Source organism: Hemiscyllium ocellatum, chromosome 3 (assembly GCF_020745735.1).
Source record: "Hemiscyllium ocellatum isolate sHemOce1 chromosome 3, sHemOce1.pat.X.cur, whole genome shotgun sequence".
In the NCBI taxonomy this organism is placed as follows: Eukaryota; Metazoa; Chordata; class Chondrichthyes; order Orectolobiformes; family Hemiscylliidae; genus Hemiscyllium; species Hemiscyllium ocellatum.
In genome coordinates, this window is record NC_083403.1 from 111,493,743 (window position 1) to 111,515,266 (window position 21,524).

At 39.8% G+C, this 21,524-nt stretch overlaps 1 protein-coding gene across 2 annotated transcripts in view; it reads left to right on the top strand.

Annotated features, from left to right (window-relative positions):
- elovl5 (ELOVL fatty acid elongase 5) overlaps positions 1 to 21,524 on the top strand; it is a 106,426-nt gene that overhangs the window by 64,735 nt on the left and 20,167 nt on the right. For both annotated transcript variants that reach the window (XM_060852876.1, XM_060852882.1), the window contains exons 3-5: positions 6,455 to 6,642; positions 13,216 to 13,293; positions 19,895 to 20,066. In XM_060852876.1, the coding sequence (XP_060708859.1) occupies positions 6,455 to 6,642; positions 13,216 to 13,293; positions 19,895 to 20,066 (438 nt within the window). The remainder of the gene's footprint in view (positions 1 to 6,454; positions 6,643 to 13,215; positions 13,294 to 19,894; positions 20,067 to 21,524) is intronic.

Consider the following 21,524-nt stretch of genomic DNA (forward strand, 5'->3'; position numbering starts at 1 on the left):
GAGCGAGATGTGTTTTGTCCCACTGACAATGAAGGAATGGCGATATATTTCCAAGTCAGGATGGTGAGCAACTTGGAGGGGAACTTGATGGTGGTGTTGCTCCCACGCATCTGCTTGTTGTTGTCCTCCTTGTCCTTCTAGACGGTACTGTTTGTGGATTTGGAAGATGTTGTCGAAGAAGCATTGATGAATTTCTGCAGTGCACCTCGTTGATGGTACACACTCCTGCTAGTGTGTGTTGGCACTGAACATTCGGAAATATTTGTGGATCTGTTGCCAGTCAAATGGGCTGCTTTGACCTTGATGATGTAAAGCTTCTTGAGTGTTGTTGGAGCTACATTCTTCTGGGCAACGTAGTGTTCATTCCCATTACCGGTCTCATTTTCAGTGTGAACCTGAAAGATGCCTCAGCGTGTTTTGCTCAGCATAATAGCTTACATTTATGCACTGCTTTTAACATAGTAAAATGTCCAAAGTTCTTCACGTTAGTGACAACAACCAAATTTTGACACATAGTTACAAAAGGAGATATTAGGAGGTATCATAGCAAATGATGAAGAATGTTCCCTAAGTCACCTTTGTTTCTTTTGCAAATCACTTTAAGATAGTGATGTATTCTTCTTCCAAAGAAACTGAGTTTCTCTCTCTCTCTCTCTTCACTCTATCTAGAATCCTGATGATTTTAGACACCTGTATAAAATCTTCTCTCATTCCTCTTTTCTTGAAGGACAACAATCTTATCCAATCTATCCAAGCAAGGGAAACCTCTCCTGCAATTCTTAGAGCCATTCTTTACCCTTCCCTTTCAAAAACCTTTATCTTTCCCTAAAATGTGGCACTCAGAACTGGACATAAAGCACTAGATAAGGCCAAACTAGTATTTTGCAAATGTTTGTCATAAGTTCTTTGTTTTTGTGCACTGTGCCTCTAATTATACAGTACAGCACTATGCTTTTTTTTTAATTTCGAAGAAGTCATTGGATTCGAAAATTTAACTTTGTTTCCCTTCTCCACAGGTGCTGCCAGACGTGTTGAATTTCTCCAGCATTTTTGTTATTTCAGATTTCCAGCATCCACTGTATTTTGCATTCATTATTATGTCTTTTTAAACAACTTTGTCAACCTCATCTGCCACATTCAAAGATTTGTGCACAGATGCCCCCAAGGACTCTCTGGGTTTCTGCACCCAGTTTAGACTAATGCCCTTGCTTTATATTGCCTCTCCTCCGTCTTCCTAACCAGATGTATTAGTTTGCACTCCTCTGCATTAAATTGCATTTGCCACTTCTATGCCCATTCCACCCACCCATGTCCTCTTGTTCTCTTTGCAGTTCACAATATTTGCAGGTTTTGCACCATCTGTAAATTTTGGCATTGTGCCCAGTACAACCACGTTTAGGTCCTCACTGTATAATCAAGTAAAGCAATGGTCCTAATACCAACTGTTGGGAAACCCCACTCTATACCTTCCTCCAGTCTGAAAAGCAGGCTTTGTGATGCTGTTTCCTGTCACTGGCCTTTTTATTCCCTCGGTTTCATGATTACAATGGTAGAATTGAAATAGGGAAAGCAAGCTTATGATAAGCACCAGGCTCAGAGACAAACTGAATATAGGAAGTGCAAAGGAGAACTGAAAACAGAAATATGAGGAACAGAGAAAGTATTTAGTAGATTTAGCATGTTGTATAAAAAGAAACTCAAACATATTTTATAATGTATAAGTAGTCCAAGGAAGGATGGGATTTGATATGGGCCTAAAAGAGAGATTGTTCCATCATTCACTAGGTCAATCTCATCTAGAGTGTGGTGTTTGTTACCTGAATGCCACACTTTGGGAACAACATCGAGAGGGTGCAAACAAGTTTTATCAAAATGGTAGCACAGATGGTCAGACTTCAGGTATGTGGAGACACCGGAGTAGGTGATGTCATTCCTCTCAGAGCTGAGCCATGTGAAGAGATTTACTGCAAGTCTACAAAATCAAAAAGTGAGCTTATTGGTTGCTAAGTGCAAGAAGAATTAATCACTCAATACACTTTCACCACGTTATCAGTAAGAAGCTTATCCGGAAAAGGTAAACATGAAAAATGTTGCTGGTCAATTTTTGCATTCCCTGAAGAATAGATGATGGGACATAGTGGCTGTTAAGTTGAATGATTCAGTTAGCAATGATGTTCGTAGATGAACAATTGATTTTGAGGTGGTTGACTTTACAGGTCAACTGAAAAGCCTTTGCTGTTGTTTCTTTTGACTGTGATTTTGATTACCTTCTGGCTACCAACAAAGAGTGAGGGACTTCCTGCAGCACAGGGATAACTAGATTTTCTCAGTTGTGACCCTTAGCAAATATCTTCATTCGCTATAATATACAGATCCGAACTGTCTTTTAAACTCCTTTTCTTATTAATTCTTAAAAGGGAAAAACATACCTGCAGTTTGGGACTTAATCTGTAAGAGATTAGCTTTTGCAGCGATGAATGATAGTCTGCCTCCTTAGTTATCTCTGTAGCCATCGGAGGTGACATTTAGTTTGATGTAACTTGCCTGTCTCCCTTTGATGAGTTGCCCTTTGAAGTTCTCTTGGCACTTTCAAATATGATAGTCCAGGGTTCCTCTCCAGTCAGCCACTGAATTTACAGCTACAGACATAATTTCAGTGTGGACTCTTTTTGAAAGAAAACACATGTTGCAATTAGAAATTCAATACGGATTCAATTGGGATTCTGATGCGTTGTCAGGGAAACTTGAAGGGGAATTATTTGCGCATCTGTGAGGAAAGGATGATAGGAATAGGATTAATTGAATGGATCGCTGAAAGATTGACTGGGGCAGGAATGGTTCAATGGCTTAATTTTGTGCAGTGTCATTCCATGATTCCATTGCCACCTTTTGTTCCTCTGACCCCTCATCTTGTCTCTAGGGAAGATTATAACAAGACCTATCACTACCTTCCCTCCACTTCATTTCAAAATGGGAATGCAACAACATCAGTCGTTTGGATACGTTAGCAACATTTAAAAGGCATTTGGACAAATACATGAGTAGGAGCGGTTTAGAGGAGTATGGGCCAAGTGCAGGGAAATGCTGTTAGCGTTGGTGGACATTTTGGTCGGCATGGACCAGTTTGGGAAAAAAGGGCCTGTCTCTGTGCTGTAGGATTCTATGACCAGACATTTTTCACACCAAGTATAGCAAGTGCATCCTTCCAAAAAATATTTTCACCACAAACATTGCCTCTTCTGTCTTTGCTTCAACTGATATTTTATCAGTATCGCTTTGTGTAGTAGATCTGTCAGAAGTAGAATTCAAAGCCAGCCCTCCAGACCATAAGATATAGAAACAGAATTAGACCATTCAGCCCATCCAGTCTGCTCTCCCATTTGACCCCAGTTGACATGGCTCTCAATTCTATTCTCCCACGGATTCACTACGCACTGGCTCAAAACATTCCTCCGTATCTCAATTCTAAAAGGTCATCCATTTGTTCTGAGGCTATGCTCCTGTGTCCTAGTCTCTCCTCCTAGGAGAAACATTGTCTCTATGTGCACTTTATTCAAATCTCCCAGAGGCCTTAACTGCTCCTCATATGATATGACCTTCATTTCTGGGAACATTCTTGCAAACTTCCTCTGTATCCCTTCCAACACCAGCAACCCTACATTAAATATAGGGCCCAAACCTGCCTACAATATTCCAAATGTGGTCTGACCAGAGTCTTACACAACCGCAGCAGTACATCCTTGCTCTTGTATTCTAACCTTCTTGAAATTAATGCTAACATTACTGCAAACTGAATGTGTACGTTACCTTAAGAAAATCCTAAAGTGGGATTACTACGTCCTCTTGTGCTTCAGATTTCTGAAGCTTTTCCCCATTTAGAAAACATTAGCTGTCTCACCTCTTAGCTCTGTGTCATTGCAACTTAATGCCCTCAGTTCCCTCATCCACATTGTTAATGTAAAATGTGAGTACTTATAGTCCCAACACTGAGCCCTGTGGAACTCCATTAGTCACTGGATGCTATCGCATAAAAGACCTCTTATTCCCCACTGTACCATTTGTAAGTCAGCCAATCCTCTCTCTATACCAGTGCCTTGCCCCTCACACGGTGGGCTGTAATCTAATTTAGCAGTCTTGTGTAGCATTTTGTCAAAGTAAGCCATATCCACTGGCTCTCCTTTGTCTAACTTGCTCAGTATCTCCTCAGAGGGTTCCATCAGATTTGTTAGGCATGACCTTCCCTTGACAAAGCTGTGCAGACTTAGATGTATGTTACCATGCCTTCCAAGTACTTAAAGTCTTATCAACGACTGAGGTCAAGCTAACTGGCCTGTCTTCGGCCTCCCTCCCTTTTTAAATAGGGGTGTCACATTAGCAATTTCCTGTTCTGATTCCTGAAAGATCACCACCAATGCTCCCACAACCTCCGCAGCTATCTCCTTCAGAACCCTGCAGTTCTGCAGCCTGAATGCACAAAGCTGAAGCACTCAACAGTTCTTACCTGATCGTGGTTCTGCCGACTGTTACTTGGGCAATTCGAGTATTTGGAGTTTGTCTTTTGGACTTGTCCTGCTAATAGAATTAGATACTTCTGTTTCATGGCAGTGATTGTGGTTCCAAGTTATTTGTTTGTCAGCAAGGTACTTTGGGATGCCCTGAGGCTGTGAAAGATGATACGTAAATTATAGACTTTTTTTCTTTGTGCTGTTGTATAGATTGCTCTCTGGCAGCCCCACAGTCTTTTCAAATTTCACTGTGTTCTCTACTATTTTGTCACACACAGGCAAACAGAACACCATAGCCCTAGGTTTTTCTTCTAAGTAAGACGCAACTCATAAATTCAAAATTACTGAAGTGACAAAAGGCAACTGACTCTGAAAAAGGCAGCTCATTGAATATAATAAAGAAGGGGAGGTACAGGATAAAGGAACATAACAAGATACGTAGTCTGTTAACATACAATCCTCAGTGTTATGTGGAATGGACATGGCTAAAATGGGGCGGTACAGTGTTTCAGTGGTTAACACTGCTGCCTCACAGAACCAGGGACCTGGGTTTGACTCCACATCTCAGGCTGTGTGCTGTTTGCACATTCTGTGTAGGAATTTCCTCCAGTTTCTTCCCACATTCCAGAGATGTGCAGATTAAGTGGATTGGCCATGCTGAAATTGCCCGTAATGTCCAGGGATGTGCAGGCTAGGTAGATTAGTCATGGGAAATGCAGGGTTACAGGAATAGGCTAGGGGGTTGGGTCTGCATGGGATGCTTCTTGGAAGGTTGGTATGGATCTGATGGTCTGAATGGCCTACTTCCACACTGTAGGGATTCTAAGACAAGATTCTTTTAGTTTACAATCTGTCCTTGTAAAATGTTTCAAACAGGTAAAAATAGAGTCAAGTTAAACAAAATGAGTGAATTGCAGAACAGGACAGATTGTGAAAGATATTTTATTGCCACCAGTTATTTAAGTCTACTTACAGCTATTAACGACTAACATTGCTGTCCAGTTTCGCCCACGAGAACTGGATGCAACTGGGGAGGTCTGAACTCTGTACAGAGAAAGCATTGTATTATCTTCCCATGTCCTGTAAGGAATCTTTGCCACCTGTACTAAATGAGAGCTCACTTTGCAATCAAAACAATTATTTATGCTTCCCCATTATCTATAGTAAGCAACGTGACATGTATGAAATGACAGAGCGATGAGGAGAAAAGGACAGACTGTTCCCAATTTAACAGAATGTCATTCAGCTTTCGTTCAACTTCATTCAGCCTTGCTGCTAAAGTACTTACATTGAAACCTTTTGGATTATTGAAGGCAGCTTATCGGAAAAGGTTGCCTAACAGTTTGTGTGCTGCTTCATTTATTTGAGATACTCTATCAATGTAGCATTCTGTTTCTTATCTGAAAGCTTCCTCTTCTGTTGTCTGTCCGGTGAATGTGAACAACTTGTTGCCTAGCTGTGCTTTGCAGAGCGCTGAACCGTAGCAATTTGCTTAATGCTGAGGAATTAGGGTTTATTCAGTTTCTAGCTTAGATAATGACAGTTTTTCTGTCCATTATGAACATAATACAAAAAAGCAATTTAAAAAATGTAATTTCATCCATGGTTCTCTCATTTGCATTGTTTAGTGTGGTGACACAGTCAGCAGCTGGGGTGGGGTGTTTGAGGGTGAGGGGTGGGGGGCGAAAATGTACCTTGTATTAAGTTGATATGTACATTTTTCCACACGATTTCACAATTCGTGTAAAAGATCACAACTTTATAAGTTATTTTGTGCAAATCACATACATGCCAAGCTGTGTCTTATGCATTATGCATCAGTTCAAAATTAACTGGAACTAAAGCTTGCTTTTCCGAAACATGAATTTATTATTTAATGTATAGTTGCAGATTGAATTGCTTTTTGTTCTAGAGGAGTCATTCTCACACCCATTTCTCTTTTATTCCAGATTCCAGAGTTGAAGGTTTTTTCCTTCTAGATAAGTATCTTCCTACTTTTATACTTAGTCTCCTGTACCTCTTTGTGATCTGGGCTGGACCGAAGTACATGCAGAACAAAGCACCTCTATCTTCTAGGGGAATACTAGTGGTCTATAACATTGGATTAACGCTCCTTTCCTTATATATGTTTTGTGAGGTGAGAAATCTAAATATTTTGTCAACATTTATGAATTAATCTGTTCCCTCAACCCCCACAGATATTTACCCCATGAATTGCTTTCTCTACCTTGTGGTCCAGCAGTTTCTCGTGATTATCTGTTTTTGATAAAAACAACTTGGAGACAACTGAGGCAGTTGGCCTGATGCTGAGCCATTGAATCAGGTTCTCAGGGTTAGTGCTGTCTTGGTGTTACCATTGATGAATCGTACACTGTGGGAAAGTTCTGCAGCTTCTGAGGATGGCTAACCCATTACACTCATTGTTCAGGCTATGCTATAAAAAAAGAGCCCCCATGTAAGATAACATACTGGTGTGAGTTGCTACTTTCAGAAACAAAGTGAGAAGGAGGGAGAATTCGATAAGTGCAAACAACCAAAGGATAGATTACCTTCTAGTACTGTATTTCTCTCTGCTAATGCACATTATGTAGATGAGTTGATCATCATTGGTCAGACCTTTGAGTATAGGACTTGGGGTTATACAGGACATTGGTGAGCCCTCTTCTGTAGTGTTATGTGCAGTTCTGGTCACCCTCTTATAGGAAGGATATTATTAAACTGGGGTGAGGGTTCAGAAAAGACTTCCCGGGATGTTGCCAGGAATGGGGAGTTTGAGTTATAAAAGTAGGCTAGATAGACTGGGACTTTTTTATTTGGAGTTTAGGAGTTTGAGGGGTGCCTTATTGAGATTTATAAAATAATGAGGTTTATGGATAAGGTGAATAGCAAGGGTCTTTTCCCTAGGGTGGATGAGTTCAAAACTAGGAGACATTTTTTAAAGTGAGAGCAGAAAGATTTAAAAACGACACGAGGGGCAACTTTTTTTTACACAGATTGGTTCGTGTGTGGAATGAAATGCCAGAGAAAGTGGTGGATGCAGGTACAGTTACAATGTTTAAAAGGCATTTGGATAAGTTCATGAACAGGAAAGGTTTGGAGGGATATGGGCCGAGTGCAGGCAGGTGGGACTAGTGTAGTTTGGAAACATGGTCGGTGTGGACTTGTTGGACCTAAGAGTCTGTTTCTGTGATGTATGACTGAACTGGGTAAGATTATACGGAGAACTAATCATGCTTACACTGGGCCATTTTTTTGTCTTGTTTCAGTGTGTTCAAGGTTTTTTTTTCAATTAATCATTTTTAAAATTCTTTGTGCGGATGCAACTTGATTTCTCTTCCTCAAATGGTCTGTGAGTGGTTCAGCAGTTACATTACCCCGATTCAGCTGAAAGAGTACTGACCTTCTGTGATGCTACATCTGTGCACTGGCTGGTTTTTAAAAAAAAGTCCCGTGTACTCATTTGAATTCCTCTTGATTTATTATTGTATACTGTATTCAGCTGCTGAAGAAATAAATGAAACTGAATAGTCAAAGAGAGAATGCAAGAAAACCGAAAAGAAGAGATTATTTCCTCCAAGCCTGTCTTTATAGGTAGTGTACAAAAATAAATTTTTTGCAGTTTACCATATTTTCTGAAAACAAACTCAAAACTCGAGGTATGTAGTGAATGATTTTGAAGAGCCTTACTCTTCCAGTGTTTGCAAGTATGATAGCCATTTTAGTTGCAGCAAGATCCTGATTGTGAAGGAAAAAAAGACTATCAGGACATCTGTAGTTATTTTCTTTTCTTTTGAGTTGTGCTCATGTGACCATGCAGATCTCCCAAGGTGTTAAGTTGCAGAGTTAATCTAGATTGTGTGCTCAAATGCTTGAACCTACAACTTTTTTTGTGTCTCAAAAAAAGAGTTTTAATTGCGGTGCATTTTTCCAGCTTCCTCTGAAATGGCTCTTTATTACTGTTCTAGTCCATACAAAAGAATAATGTTCCAAGGCACCCAACTACCTTTCCAGTTCTTCAACACATTGGTTCCCTTTTGAAGAGAGGGGTTTCTAGATATCTTACTGTCATCAGGATCCAAATAATCACTTGTTCCCTTGAGATGAATTCCAATAAATCAGATTTTTTTTGGAATTAAATAAGAATTTTTACAATCAGATTTTAATGAGGACTTAAAGCCAAGGTTTTTCTGATGTTTTCCAGCATCAGAGAGGCACAAAAATGAAAAATAACTCAACAAAAATAGAGCAAATTTGGAGAAAGTTTATGAAAATCTTTTTTGTTTTATGTTGAACAAATGTAAAGGAAGTGAGCAAGGGAATAACAGGCACCAATAAGCTAAAGCTGAAAATGTGTTGCTGAAAAAGCGCAGCAGGTCAGGCAGCATCCAAGGAGCAGGAGAATCAACGTTTTGGGCATGAGCCCTTCTTCAGGAAGATTCCTAAAGAAGGGCTCATGCCCAAAACGTCATTCCTGAAGAAGGGCTCATGCCCGAAACGTCGATTCTCCTGCTCCTTGGATGCTGCCTGACTGCTGCGCTTTTCCAGCAACACATTTTCAGCTCTGATCTCCAGCATCTGCAGTCCTCACTTTCACTAATAAGCTAAGACAACTTGTCAATATTTATAGGGTTTATGCAAGCAATTGATCCAAATTAAAAATATCAGTTAAACAGCAATTCAGGGCATTTTGCATTCTGTATTGATTAGTCGATTTTCTGAAGTGATAGGATGAGATAAAATGTCTTTACCTCTGCAATTTGGCACTGAAGCCATCCTGGAATGAACATGCATTACACTCAGGATATCATCATGAACCTCTCAACTATGTTGCTGTTACTAATCATACACCAGTGCTAACACAACAGCAGTGATAACGTATGCACTGGTGTGAGATAGTGTTCATCATATCACTGATGCCCCATGATCATTACACCAGTGACATCCCGTGATCATCATTTTAGTGATATTCTCTGTTTGTTAAACTAGTGATATCCATGTTCTTTGTGCCAGTGGTATCAAGCGCACATTGTATCGGTGGTATATATTAATCACACCAGTAACAAGTTGCCCATATTACACCAGTGATGTTATAGTGTAATTAAAGCTGTTGCTAATTAGTCTGTGATTTCATGGTATCAGTGATGTTATCATGTACACCACTTGCTGATGTCATAAGAATGCTGTCTGTGCATCTTCAGATCCATCAGGAAGTAGATACTGATCAAAGATCAAAATTGGTTAAAAATACTTTTTACTAACCCACTAGCTTGAAACAATCCGGTAACTTATTGATGGAAATGTTGATAGGATCAGTTTTTAGTGATTTCCAGTGACACCAGCTTCATATTGACTGGAATCTTCTAGTAAACACATTCAGCGCTGACCTGATTGATTTTGATGATTCTGTGCCGAAAGGCCAAGCATCGTATTACCCTGACCATTTATTAATTACATCCCCCAGCCCAAAGAATGACCAAAGGAGCCACTGTGGCCCGTGTGCAAATACGGGAAAAATTAAGAACAGGTTAAATTGATTATAAATTAATAATTATCAGTACAAAAAAGCATTTGTTAAACTTGCATTATTGTTTGATTAATGATTCACTTAGAACTAAGCTCATACATTGGACACGTGGTGGAGGTTTTGAAATTCCTTAGCTTCCTTTATACCTATGAGCAGTGTACGTGGAAATTAGTTTTGAATTTTGGTAAGTTCTTTAAATCATTGGGAGTAATGTGATGCAAATTTCTCCAGATGTTTTCACATTCAGTTGATAAGTATCATTAATGAAAGCTATGGTAAAATATTAAAACACAACCTGGAACTTGCTTGTTGTGCATATTCATGAATTTTCAGGTATAAATTGATATAAAGCAATGTAGCCGTCAAGTGACTGGAGCAATTTGTATCACATTATGTTCCTTTCATTAAATATGAATTCCCTGTCCAGTTATGAGTATCACTCAGTGTTTCTGAATGATCATGGAAGTCTTGTAACCACTTCCTTGTTACAATGAGTGGTAGAGGTGCAGTGAATTTCCACTTAAGTCCGACCATAGCTAGAAGAATAAAACTTACCACTTGTCCCTCACTGCTGGAAGAGCTGAAGTGGAGTATCACTTCCTTATGCATGCTCAAATGCTTTGTTGCCCATCCTTTTTTAAAATTCCTTGTCACATTCTGTCTAAAGTTGCCAATTATGAGCTATTACGGTGACCAGGTGAGCCACCTGAAGTGTCACTGCTGTCGTCCATACTGTAGAACCATGTCATCACCTCACTGACCTTGTCTAGCTCCTAGGAGCTGCCTTTAGGATGTTACACGCCTGCTTGTTTTTCTCAGTCAATGTATTTCCAGTGGCACGTTGCCTCTCTGGCTCCACTTCTACCCCCATAAAATTCTCAAGATATGCTCAAGATTTTAAAATTAATTCCTTCCCCTTCATCACTGGCATACTACTTTTTTGTTAACTTCATTAGTTTCCATACATGCGCTGACATTGACCACATCTTTGTCTGCCCCTCCCATCATTCTCAATGGACGAGGGACTGCATTTATTAGTGAGAGACTGGAAAGCTGACGTTGTCGTCCTTACAATTAGGAGTTTCCCTGGAGATTTAATATGTTAAAATTAAGAAAGGGCCTTGATAGAGTAGATACGAAGACCCGTCTTTAAGTGGATGGACAAAAAGGTCAGAAAGAGATGAGGATTTCATTTTCACAAAGCTAACACAGTCATGATGGGATGAATGACCTCTGTGGAACGATTCAATGTTGGGAATCTTGGTGGTGGTTTCGAGGCTGTTGCTTGGTGCTAGGGAAAGCCTACCAAATGACTTGTAGAACAAGCATTGACAAACCTGTCCCCAGAATGAAGACATTGTGGTGGAATGGGGGTTGGGATGGGGGTCTGAGCCAGCGAGAGCTGCTGACCCATTAGTGACTAGTAGCTCTGGCATTCAGTAGCACCATGGATAAGGCCCAGAACATCCCTCAACTCCCAGGATCATGGGAACAATCTAGGATGCAGGAGTGTGCTTTGTGAGGGTAAGGCTAGAACGATCCAGTGATTGGGCTCACAGTGTAGGGGACGAGGGGAGGTGACATAGGAGCTAGAAGCAAGAGCAGGAAAACTACTCCTAAGAGGCATTTCAGTCTTCCACAAATTACCTTTGATCAAAGGATTCTCACCTTAAGCTGCCCACATTAGATAACTTATAGATCACGCCACATGGCAGCAGACCCTCTTATAGAATCATAGAATTATATAGCATGGCAACAGACCCTTCGGTCCAATTGCGTCCAAGCTGACCAGGTAATCCTAATCTAACCTAATCCTATTTGCCAGCACTTGACCCATATCCCAATAAATCCTTCCTATTTACATACCCATCCAGATGCCTTTTGAATGTTGTAATTGTACCATCCCCACCCTTCTTCTGGCAGCTCATTCCATACACACACTCCAGGTGAAAAGGTTACCCTTTAGGTCCTTGTTAAATCTTAAACCTGTGCCTTCTAGTTTTGGACTCCCCACCCTAAAAAAAAGGACCTTGGCTCTTCACCCTATCCATTCCCCTCCTGAGTTTATAATGTAGCTTAATCCTCCTGGAAGCAGGTTGAAACCCTTAATTGGCCACTCTCAGAGTAGCTTACCAACATCGAGTTATAATTGAGTTGCATCATCTTCAGGAAGACTGAAGTGAACAGGCCCCATTATGAGTTCAGCTCCTTGGCGGTGAATCCATCACTCTCTCCAACTCACATCTTACCATCTGCTTTCATTTGTGAACCTCCTTTATGAGATATGTTCACTGAAAGCTGTGCACAGGTGCAACTTGTTGTTCACTAGGATCTGGTGGGGAAGAAGATTTTAATTGCTAAGGGGAAGTCCGAAAAATTTCTTTAATGGCTGAGAAGAGTGAGTTGTTAAGAACGGACATCCGTGCTTCATCTGGTCCACTGGCCCATTTGTAGAATATATCTGCTCCAAATTCCCTCCATGGTCCACAACTTTGAGGCCAGTGCATGATCTCTTCCTGAGGCCAAACCCAATCAGCTCTTTCCAACATGCGGTCAAGTTGACAGGATGTAGTGTAGATTTGGGAGTTAAAATAACCTAAATCATGTTCGATTCATTCAAAATCCATTCCCTTCTAGATTAAAGTAGCAGGGTCTGGCCTATTCTTTATTTTTCTGGCTTGGGATTCAAGCATTTGTTCATCATTCTTCATATACAAACAAGATTTTTTACCATCTTCAGGGCACAACTACATACAATTGCTTTTCCATTAAGAATTTCATGCCAGTTTTTAGGACCTCTCTCACTCGTAGACGCAATAATTCATTCTGGTGGGTTTTTTCTAGCACATCACTAAGAAGTGTTCCCACTGCAGCGAGTAATGCAGGCACCATTCTGGTTGTTGTCCCCACACTGAGGTTTCAAAATCTGATTTGAATGTCATGGAAAGACTTTTAACTGTTCGCCAGGAAATTGAAATGAGTTGGCAGTGTCCATGGGAGATTGAATTGCCCCTGGGCCCCATTAAGAGATAAGGTTGCTGGAACAAGTTCCCTTTCCTTGTTCATGTATTTCTTTTGTATGGAGTGGATTGTTTCCTTTGCAACCTTTCGAAATAAACCCTTTCCTTTGTTAATCCTGCGAGATAAACTATCAGTAACTACAAAAAAGTCTGTTTGTTTTCTCAGTTGGTCAGAGGTGTTTGGGATGGAGGATACAGTATTTTCTGTCAGAACACACACAATGCTGGTGAAGCCGACCTGAAGGTAAAATTCCATATGTTCGTGCTGTGCAAGGACAGAATTGTTGCTGGATTGACATCTTGGTAAAATCCTCAGCCAGATATTATGACTGTGGCCACTGTTTCTATGATGCTTTCTGATGTCTTTTTCTTTAACTTTCAAATTTACCACAATTGCCTTGGAATATCATTCACACTAAACAGTGATGTAAGGAGGTTTGCCAGTAATTTTTTTTTCCCCAATCATTTTCTGTCCTTGATGCTCTGTGACAAAATATCTAGATGTAACTGTTAAATTTAGTCTGCATTTGCCTGATAACAAGAGAATAATGAATGCCCAGAGCCAAGCCCAGGATTGTAACCTTTTTGAAAGGATGCTAATGTCTCCATTTTATAATCTCAGAGAAAGCAGGATTTAATTGATGTCCTTGAGTAGACCATGTCAAGGACGTAACCAACTGCCAAGACAGCATAAGCAGTTACTGATTTTTATTACAATAGCTAAATTGTGATGATGCTTCTCTGTTTAAGGTTTCATGTTCACGGAGAAGGTTAAAAAAACACGAATTTAATCTGAACCTGATATGAAATTATGTGAAATTTTATCTACTCATTTTCATTTTGCCCTGATATGATCTCATTGTGAAAGTGCAGTCTTCATCTTTGCCCACAAAAATCTAATGCCTTCCAATTGAACTCCCCATCTCTGTAACTTAGCAATGGGTTTCTCTTGTTTGTTGCAGAACCCAATCCAGCCTTAAAAAACTTGCCAAGAAAGACACATTATATATGGCACAATTTCTTTAAAAAAGTCAGCCTGTTGGTTTGATTAATTGAAAACAGAAATAAATATTTTTGTATATGATGAGATTTTCAGTCTGTTTCTTTGCTTGAATTCCCACAAAAGCCTAGACATTACTCTAGTCATTAAACCTAACTTGTGCATTAAGATTCTGTCATGCAGAGCAATTTAAGTCGCGTCATGTAATAATGAATTCCGTTCCCCTCCCCACCTTTATCACTGTTTCCAAAAGTCAATGCTCAGTTTTCAAGCAGAATAACCATTAATCAGATTGCTAAAATTTTGATAATTACCTTTGTTTTAAAGCACTTTAAGCATAATTGTCTTCTGTGTAGGTGTGATGTTCTTAGATTGTGTATTTATGCAATATTACTTTCATGTGGCTAAGTGGATAAAGTAATTGAAAGTTTATTTTAGTTGGTTTTGTAATGGTGTTTGGACTAACAGGCCATAAGAATTAGGAGCAGATTGGCCCATCAAGTCTGCCCCACCATTCATTGGGATTAGATAATGCAGAATTCCACTTGACTACCTTTGTCTCAGAACCCTTGGTTTGTTTTACTGTTCAAAAATTTGTCTATCTCAGCCTTGAATATACTTAGCAGCCCAGTCTTAATAGCTTTCTGTGGTAAGGAACTCCACAGTTTCACTCTCCTCTGAGAGAATAAATTCATCCTCATCTCTCTTTTAACAGTGCAATCCTTATTCTGAGATAATACTCTCTGGTTCTAGAATCTCTTACAAGGGGAGATAATCTGTCTACATCTATCTGTCAAGCTCACTAAGAATTTTGTATATTTCAATAAAGTTGACTCTCATTCCCCTAAACTTCAGTGAGTAAAGGCCCAGCCTACACAACCCCCCCCCCATTAAAAAATCCCTTCACACCCAGGATCAACCAAGTGAACCTTTTCTGCACTGCCTCCAATGCCAGTATATCTTCCTGTAGATAAGAAAATCAAAACTATAGTCAATATTCCAGCTTTGGCCTGGCGAGTGTTTTGTACAGTTTCAGAAAGGTTAGCACTGCTGCCTCACAGCGCCTGAGACCTGGGTTCAATTCCCGACTCAGGCGACTGTGTGGAGTTTGCACATTCTCCCCGTGTCTGCGTGGGTTTCCTCCGGGTGCTCCGGTTTTCTCCCACAGTCCAAAGATGTGCGGGTCAGGTGAATTGGCCATGCTAAATTGCCCGTAGTGTTAGGTAAGGGGTAAATGTAGGGGTATGGGTGGGTTGCGCTTCGGCGGGTCGGTGTGGACTTGTTGGGTCGAAGGGCCTGTTTCTACACTGTAAGTAATCTAATCTAATCTAATCTAAACATTGATATCCCATTTGTCTTCCCTGTAACCTGCTGAATTTGTTTGCTAGCTTCTTGTCATTTCTGCACAAGGAGTCCTGAATCCCTCTGTGCTGCAGCTTTCTGCAGTCTTTCTCTATTTAAATAATATACAGCTCCTGCATTCTTCTTGTCAAATTTTCCCATGTCATTCCACTTGCAAGTTTTTGCTCATTCACTTAGCCTGTCTGTATCCCTGTGCTGACTCTTCTCATGCCATCTTGACCATTTGCCCTGCAACCTATTTTTACGTCATTCACAAACTTGGTGATAATATGTTCATTTTCCTCATCCAAGTCATTCATATATATCATAAATAATTGTAGCCCAGCACTGATCCTTTTGCATTCTACTAGTTATAGTAGCCATTGTAAATATGCTCCTCTTATCCTCACTCCCTGTCTTGTGTTAGTTAGTCAATTCTCCATCCATGCTACTACCTCCAACACCATGGTTTCTAACCTTATTAAGCAGCTTAATGTATGACACTGTATCAGACACCTTCTTAATATCCACATATATTACATTCAGTGCATCCCTTTAACAAAACAGCTTGTTATCTCCTCAAAAAATTCTAATAAATCTGTCAGGCATGATTGCCCTTCATGAAGCTGTGCTGACTCTTGATCAGATGTCTTTCTAAATGCTTGGCTATTACATCCTTGGAAATAGACTCTAACATTTGCCCAATGACAGAAGCTAAGCTAACTGGCCTGTTTTGAACCCCTCCCTTTTGAATGAGGGTGTTTAATTGGCAGCTTTCCAATCCTCTAGACGTTTTCAGATTCTAATAATTATTGCAAGATTAATACCAGTGCATCCACTATCTCTGTAGCTACTTCCTTTAATATATTAGGATGCATCCCATCAGGTCCAGGGGACTTGGAATCAAAGAATTCCGACAGTGTGGAAGCAGGCCATTTGCCCCAGCAAGTCCACACTAACCCTCTGAAGAGGGTCCCGTCATTTCCCTGTAACCCTGCATTTCCCATAGCTAATCCACCTAACCTGAACATCCCTGGACACTATGGGCAATTTAGCATGACCAATCCACCTGATGTACACATCTTTGGACTGAGAGGAAATCCACGCAGACACGGGGAGAATGTGCAAAGTCCACACAGGCATTCACCCAAAGCTGGAATCAAACCCTGGTCTCTGGCGCTGTAAGGCAGCAGTTCTAACAACTGTGCCACCCTGCCTTATTGGTCGCTGGCCCCATTATTTTCTCTAGTACATTTTCTCAAGCAACAGTGATTGTATTTATTATAGAAGAAATTGAGAGGGCACATGACTGAGATGTATAAAATTATGAACAGCATAGGTCAGGTAAATAAAAATAAAAAACTTTTCCCTTTGATGTAATGATCAATGACCAAAATGCATTGACTTAAGATAAGGGACAGAAAGCTTAGTTAGAGGAGATATGAGAAAAACTTGTTCACCCAGGGTGTCACTGTAATCTAGAACTCAAGGCTGGTCGAGGCAGAAACCTTTATAACATATAAGACGTATTTAGATGTACAGTTGAGATACAAGGCTGTCGGTCAAGTGTTGGAAAATGCGATTAGAAAAGTTAGATGGTTGTGTTTGATCGGCACAGACTCAGTGGACCAAAGGGCTTTTTTCTGTGCTGTAGGTCCCTGAGACTCTATGATGACTTACTCTCTTCATTTTGCTCCTTGATTATTATGACAATCCATTATATGAGTGAAGATATCTCTGAGGGTTGTCGGGCTGGAGGTAATTGAAGAGGGAGGAGGGGATGAGAATTTCGAAATCAGGCTATTTCTTCACTGGAAGTGCTGCAGGGTATGCACGAGGTGTACAGGACTTAGGCCGAGTAAAGACATTGGCAAAAAGTTTTGGATAGCTTGAGTGTTAGATTTTGTGCACTTTTTGAGAAAGATGAAAAGTGATAGTTTACTATGGTGAAAGTCATATAGGTTGTTATTTGAAACTTTAATAAGAGCCAATATGGAACTCGTGATGTGGAGGAGCCGGTGTTGGACTGGGGTGTACAAAGTTAAAAATCATATAGGATCCTATACTCCACAACTCCCACATGATGAATGAGCAGTGCTCTGAAAGCTAGTGCCTCAAAATAAATCTGTTGGACTATAATCTGGTGTTGTGTGATTTTTAACATTATGGAACTGTAATGGTATTGGATGCTTAATGAGGCATTCAGACATGGTATTAAATTGAATTGAATTGATTTGAATTGAATTGAATTGAGGGCACAGATTTGGGAGGTGACAGTGACTTCAAGGACTTTGGCAAGGAAGTAGAGTTGCTCATCTGAGTTGGGTTTTTTGATGTTTTTGATTATTGATAACAATTAATGTCTGGATGAAACCTCTGAATAGTTCAGTTAACAATGGGAATTACTGGAAAATAGTTGAAACACATATTCTCTTAATTACCTCCTGGTCATCCCTTGGTCCGAGTCTTTACAATTATATGGGAACTAGAATGGAGATGTTAATTGCATTACTATTGAGAAGAATCAATTCTTTCATGCAATTTCCTTTTTTAACATGTTGGCCTGCTCTTTATAGCTTCTACATGTTTGAACAGAGGGAAGATATCCGCAGTCAGTTTAAATGATCCAGTTTCACATTTGACATGGGCATACCCAAACCAGTTAACTTGACAAAGGCTTCCTCAATAAAGTTGGGGACAAATTTTGAAATTGGGAGAAGTGTCCCACACATTTATCAGTTAACAATCTTACAGCCATAATCAGTAATGAAACAAAAAACAAGTTTCACTTGTTGTTTAGGATGGTGATTGTACATTACCTTCTTCAAGCAATGCAGTCCCAATAATGTAGGTACACCTACAGTGCTGTTCAGGCCGAAGTTCCAGGTTATTGAAACAGCAAGCTTGGAAGAATGTTAGTATATTTCCAAGTCAGGATAGCGTGTGACTTTGGGGTGAATGTGCAGTTGGTGGTGTTACTGTGGATCTGCTGCCCTTGTCCTTCTAGACTGGAGAAGTTGCAAGTTCAGGTCAGATAACAGCAGCAGATTGCTTTCCCTGAACGGCATTAGTGAATCAAATGCTTTTCCTCTCAGTCCATTAGTTTCATGGCCACTGTTACTGGGATTAGTTATTCATTCCAGATTTAGGTACATAGGTTTCTACAAAGTTGATAGCATAACCCACTTTAAGACCAGCTCTTTCGTTTATTTATCCTTCCCATTTATCTTATTGATTTGCATTTCTCTGCTGTAACACCAATGCACTTGTTAACTTCCTCATAATTATTTGTCACAGGTAAGCTGTTCTGAGTAATCAGTTTGTCAGAGTGGAGTTCATTTCATTTCCATTTATGCCCACCTGTTTTTGACAGCTGCCTCTGCAGTATATTAGCTACCTTGGTAGATTACTTTCAAGCCTGATCTCTCCTTGCAGATACCCTCCCAGGCTCAGAAGGCTTGCTGTCACCATCTTTCCACTCTCAATCACACCCTACCATGTGAAGTCAGTCAGTTGTTCAGGCAGGGGTATGAGTGACCTTTGTCACAACCTGCTTCTGCCAGCTAGTCAAGAGAGGGGTCTGAAAGTTAAATTCCTTCACCCTAAGCTGCTCCCTTAGGTTATTGACACAGATTGACAGATTGGCTTGTGCTGTAGAATCACTCTGCCCAGTACTTGCTCCTCCATCATGCAGGTATCACATTGTACAATATGACATAGTCATATGAGAACTTTATTATCCAGATAAAACATAGATGATGCTTTTTTGGATTTATGTAAAGTAATTTCTAGGCTTTTGTGAATATATAATAACCTGGATTAAAATTAACTTGGGTTGTAAAACCTGGTTTAATTACTGGGAAATCGTCTAAGTAGCTTTTGGCTTTATTTTGCCATTTAAATATAACAGTGTATAAACCACATATTGGTGCAATCACTTGATAGCATGAGATATTGACAAGTTTACAGCACAGAAAGGCTGTGTTTGAATACCCATAGGGGCACAAAACTACACCTTTTGATGATTTCAACGCTAGCTTTTGATTTGATGCTGAGGGCCACAAAAACCTCTTGTGGATTTTTGCACGTTGCTGTGGGGTCCATATCAGTTCCACATTCCAAAATCTGGAGCTTCCAAAGTGAAAAAGGACAGTTGTGCCTCTGTTGTTTTTTCTTCAAAATGTATATCCGCCGTAATCGGTTTGTAGTCAAAATCTTTTTGATCTCACTTGAAATTCTTGAGCAATCAAGCTGACCTAACCTAACCCGGTAAAGGATAGAAGAAAATTTTGTTTGGAACCACTACTGAAGCCTTCACTTATTGTCCTCTGTGAAACACAGAAATTGCCAGATGGCACAATGACATTTGTCCCATGATGCTTTACAGCCTACTTCATCAAATGAATGGATGCACTTATAGACCTTGTGCCGGCTATTTTGCAGATGGTTTTTATGATGCATCAATAATAAACTACATTTCAGCATTATTCCCTCTTTTTCACAGATTATCCGTGTGCTATGGTGGTACTACTTCTCTAAAGTCATAGAGTTCATGGACACTTTTTTCTTCATTTTACGAAAGAACTACCATCAGATCACTGTTCTGCATGTCTATCACCACGCCACCATGTTCAACATCTGGTGGTTTGTTATGAACTGGGTGCCCTGTGGTCACTGTAAGAAAGAAAACAGTCTTTTTTTTTAGGAGATTTGTTTTTTTCTCAAAGGGCAACTAAACCTAGACTTGTTTGGATCTTTGATTTTATTCCTGTCGTTGGTGCAATAGGTCAACACTTTGGCACTGAGTATATTTGGAACTTTTTGCCACGATATTGTGTGAAGCAGAAATTCAGTGGCTTTGGCTGGAGTTGGTGCATGAGCACAGTGCCTCTTTACAGGAGGTGATAAAGCTTATTTTAGTTATGTCTGGTGCTCAGTGTTGGGCAACCTGTACATCTTCTGTGAACCCTCCTACAATTGGCTGTGAACTGAATGTTTATGACCACCTTCAGTATCAAACAGTGACTGGGCTTGTCCCATGTCCTGTTGAAAGGCGAATCACTCATAGATGACTGTTGCTGGGAAATTGAAACCAAAAAAAAAATTCTAAGCATTTTGGATTTAGTTGCTCTTTAAAGCTGCAGTGTTCCTTTTCAAATTGACAGTTTTACAAACTTAACAACCAGGCATCTGTGCTTCGAAATGGTTTACTTGAAAATTACTGTTAGATAAAATTTTAATATTCTTTTGAATTGAAAACACGCCCTGCTTGAAAATGATATAGTTCCGTCCATTTAAACATAAAACACTACTTCACAATTACTTTTGCTTAATCCACTGATCAAATAGAGGTTATTAAATTTTCATTGCCTCTTTATACACTTGAGGTATTTCTCGTTAAGTGAATAAAAGTCCTTTTAAAAGTATTTAAGATGATCAATGAACTAATTTTGCACAATTCTGACTGGTTTTGATTTAGGTCTGCCTAGTTCTTTGAAAAAAACAATAGAGTACAAAAGTAGATATACGAAATATCCTATTCAGTCATTGTTGATTGCAAATGAGAAGTCATTTTTCATGCCTAGTCACATTTATTGCTTTTTCTGTTAACTGAGAGGAGTTTGCAGACACAGACAGTCATGACAGTATTGTGGGGCCTGTCACATTCTTGACAGTCAGCCAGCAAAATGTTCATCTTGAATATGCTTGCAATCTTTTATGTTCCTGTCATGAAAGCAATCTGGTTAGTGGTAGTACGTATGTCAACCTGAGAAATTAAAAACAGGCTTGAAGATTGACTCAGCTTCATAAAGACCAGATCTTTGGGAAGCCAAAGCTAATTCTGAAGCCTTATGCTGAGCATATGGACTATTTTGACGTTTTCTGCCATGTACATATAAACTTTAAATTCTATTTTATCCAACATCCAATTCTACAAGTTGGTTGTACACATGCGAACCCAACTAGGAGAAAACCCATTTTGCAGCTATGTAACCTCCAAACTGAAGGTGATTGTACATTTTTAGAGCTTAATCAGGGAAATAGAATGCCTACTAAAATTTCACAATGTGACTTACAAAATGTAGGCACTATCTTTTTCAAAATTGGTAATAGTAACTCTTATCTATTTAAAT